The sequence below is a fragment of the Juglans regia genome, chromosome 13 (assembly GCF_001411555.2).
Source record: "Juglans regia cultivar Chandler chromosome 13, Walnut 2.0, whole genome shotgun sequence".
Classification (NCBI taxonomy): Eukaryota; Viridiplantae; Streptophyta; class Magnoliopsida; order Fagales; family Juglandaceae; genus Juglans; species Juglans regia.
Window position 1 is genome coordinate 8,476,423 of NC_049913.1, and position 1,775 is coordinate 8,478,197.

General features: G+C 40.4%; 1 protein-coding gene across 1 annotated transcript; it reads right to left on the minus strand.

The window, feature by feature from the left end:
• Positions 1–334: 334 nt before the first annotated feature.
• LOC109021099 (cysteine-rich and transmembrane domain-containing protein WIH1-like) lies at positions 335–1,294 on the minus strand. The gene is made up of 3 exons (XM_019003649.2): positions 1,177–1,294; positions 850–1,024; positions 335–522 (listed from the first exon to the last, which is right to left on the minus strand). The coding sequence occupies exons 1-3, from the start codon at positions 1,217–1,219 to the stop codon at positions 474–476; spliced, it is 267 nt and encodes an 88-aa protein (XP_018859194.1). The 5' UTR covers positions 1,220–1,294; the 3' UTR covers positions 335–473.
• Positions 1,295–1,775: the final 481 nt, after the last annotated feature.

The window sequence follows — 1,775 nt, forward strand, 5'->3', positions numbered from 1 at the left end:
AAAAATAATTTTGCAAAATCATTTGCAATACCACTCTACACCGAGTTCCCTCTTTCTAATTTATTTTTCATATTCTATAATTTATAATTTACAAAGTAGTTGTACATATATATTTTAGTATCCATATTCTCAGCAAGCCACTTTTGTTACCAAGAAGAAAACTCCATAACCAAACCAACCCTAGACCTCTCTCTTGTTTTCCTACAAGAAAAATTGTAGAGTGGACATGATTGCCGACTAAAAGAATCATCCCTTAGGTGAATTACTTGTTCAACTTTCCCTTGCTAGATCGGAACTCGGCTGCAGTAATGTGCTGTAATTAGAATGAAAGAAGTAGTGGAAAAATTACAATTCAGTTGGATCGGATACAAAGGAAACCATTATAGTAACAGACAGGACAACCTTGTTTCTCAAACTAGATACAAGACATAACAGTGATCAAATTGTATATGTGATCAGATACATCAACTTGCCTACGGGCAGCACTGCTCCAACGCCCAGCAGCAACAAAGTGCAGCTAAACTGCATATGTGAACCCAACCAAAAGAGGAATTAGAATATAGAGAGAGAAATCATGAGGAATTAGAATTACATGAAAGGAACTATCATAAGGAAGAGGAGGATAAAGAAATGAAAAATGTAGGTTATAAGGCCTTTAGGTTTCTCATTGTTTGCAATTGTGTTTTCAAAGAAGAAGGTAGGATTCATTTCAAGGTAAATATATCACAAGTAGATGGTACAGATCAGGCATATCACCCTTCTTAATTGTTGAAGCTCTATCTATAATCTACAACAAAAAATTTGTTATAAAAAGCAAACTACTGCTATGGATAGAGAGGATGCACATACCAGCCTCTTAGAAAAGAAGGGCAGCCGGAGCCATCATAACGCTGATACGGACGAGAAGGGGGAGGGTGCCCATCATGGAAGTAGCCTTGATATCCCTGTGGTGGCGGCGAAGGATGAGGGTAGCTCGGTGGTGGTGGTTGAAAGCCTGGCTCTGGAGGATACGGAGATGGCTGACCTGAATTACAAACGATCACATAAATGTCGATTTCATCCTTAATTCACGTGAACATACGCCACCAAATCAACCCGAAAACTATATATAAGTAATAGTTGTAAAAAAGAAAAGGCCCAAGTTAGGAAGAGGAAGAACAATTCTTGATGACTTGCCTGAAGGAAGGTGGGACTCGTGAGAAATATGCTGGAAACTCATTGCTTGCTTTACCGGCCGGGGAGCTTCAGTGTAATGCGTTGATCAGAGTGAGAGGAAAGGACGTTAAGTGGTACGTGTTGTATATAAGAGATAGAGATATATATGATATGCCCTCGTGGCACTCGGTCCATTTGCTACGTGCATTCATGGGAATCTCATAGAAAGCTGCCCCACTTGCTACTGCGGACAGAAGTCCAAGTATCTGTAATTCATCGACCTCATCTCAAGTTGCCGTAATTCCCACCTCGATAGATGGGAAAAGGCTTAAGTGAAATGACAGTGAGCAATATTATCAGCCGCAGGGTGCACGAGAAGAGCGTTTTGGATTTGCATCAAGTCTGGAACCCAACAATTTTTAAATGGCTTTGTCCTTAACCCCCTACGTACGTGTAATCTCGTCCTCGTCTCACAAATGCATGCCGTTCGGTGCGACCGACAGAAAACACAACGTTTCGCTCATCTAAAGCCTACTCCTTCCGGTTTCCATATGGCAGTGATGAATGACATCATGTATACGCATTACGCATATAGCTAAAAAAAAAAAGAAGAAAAAGAT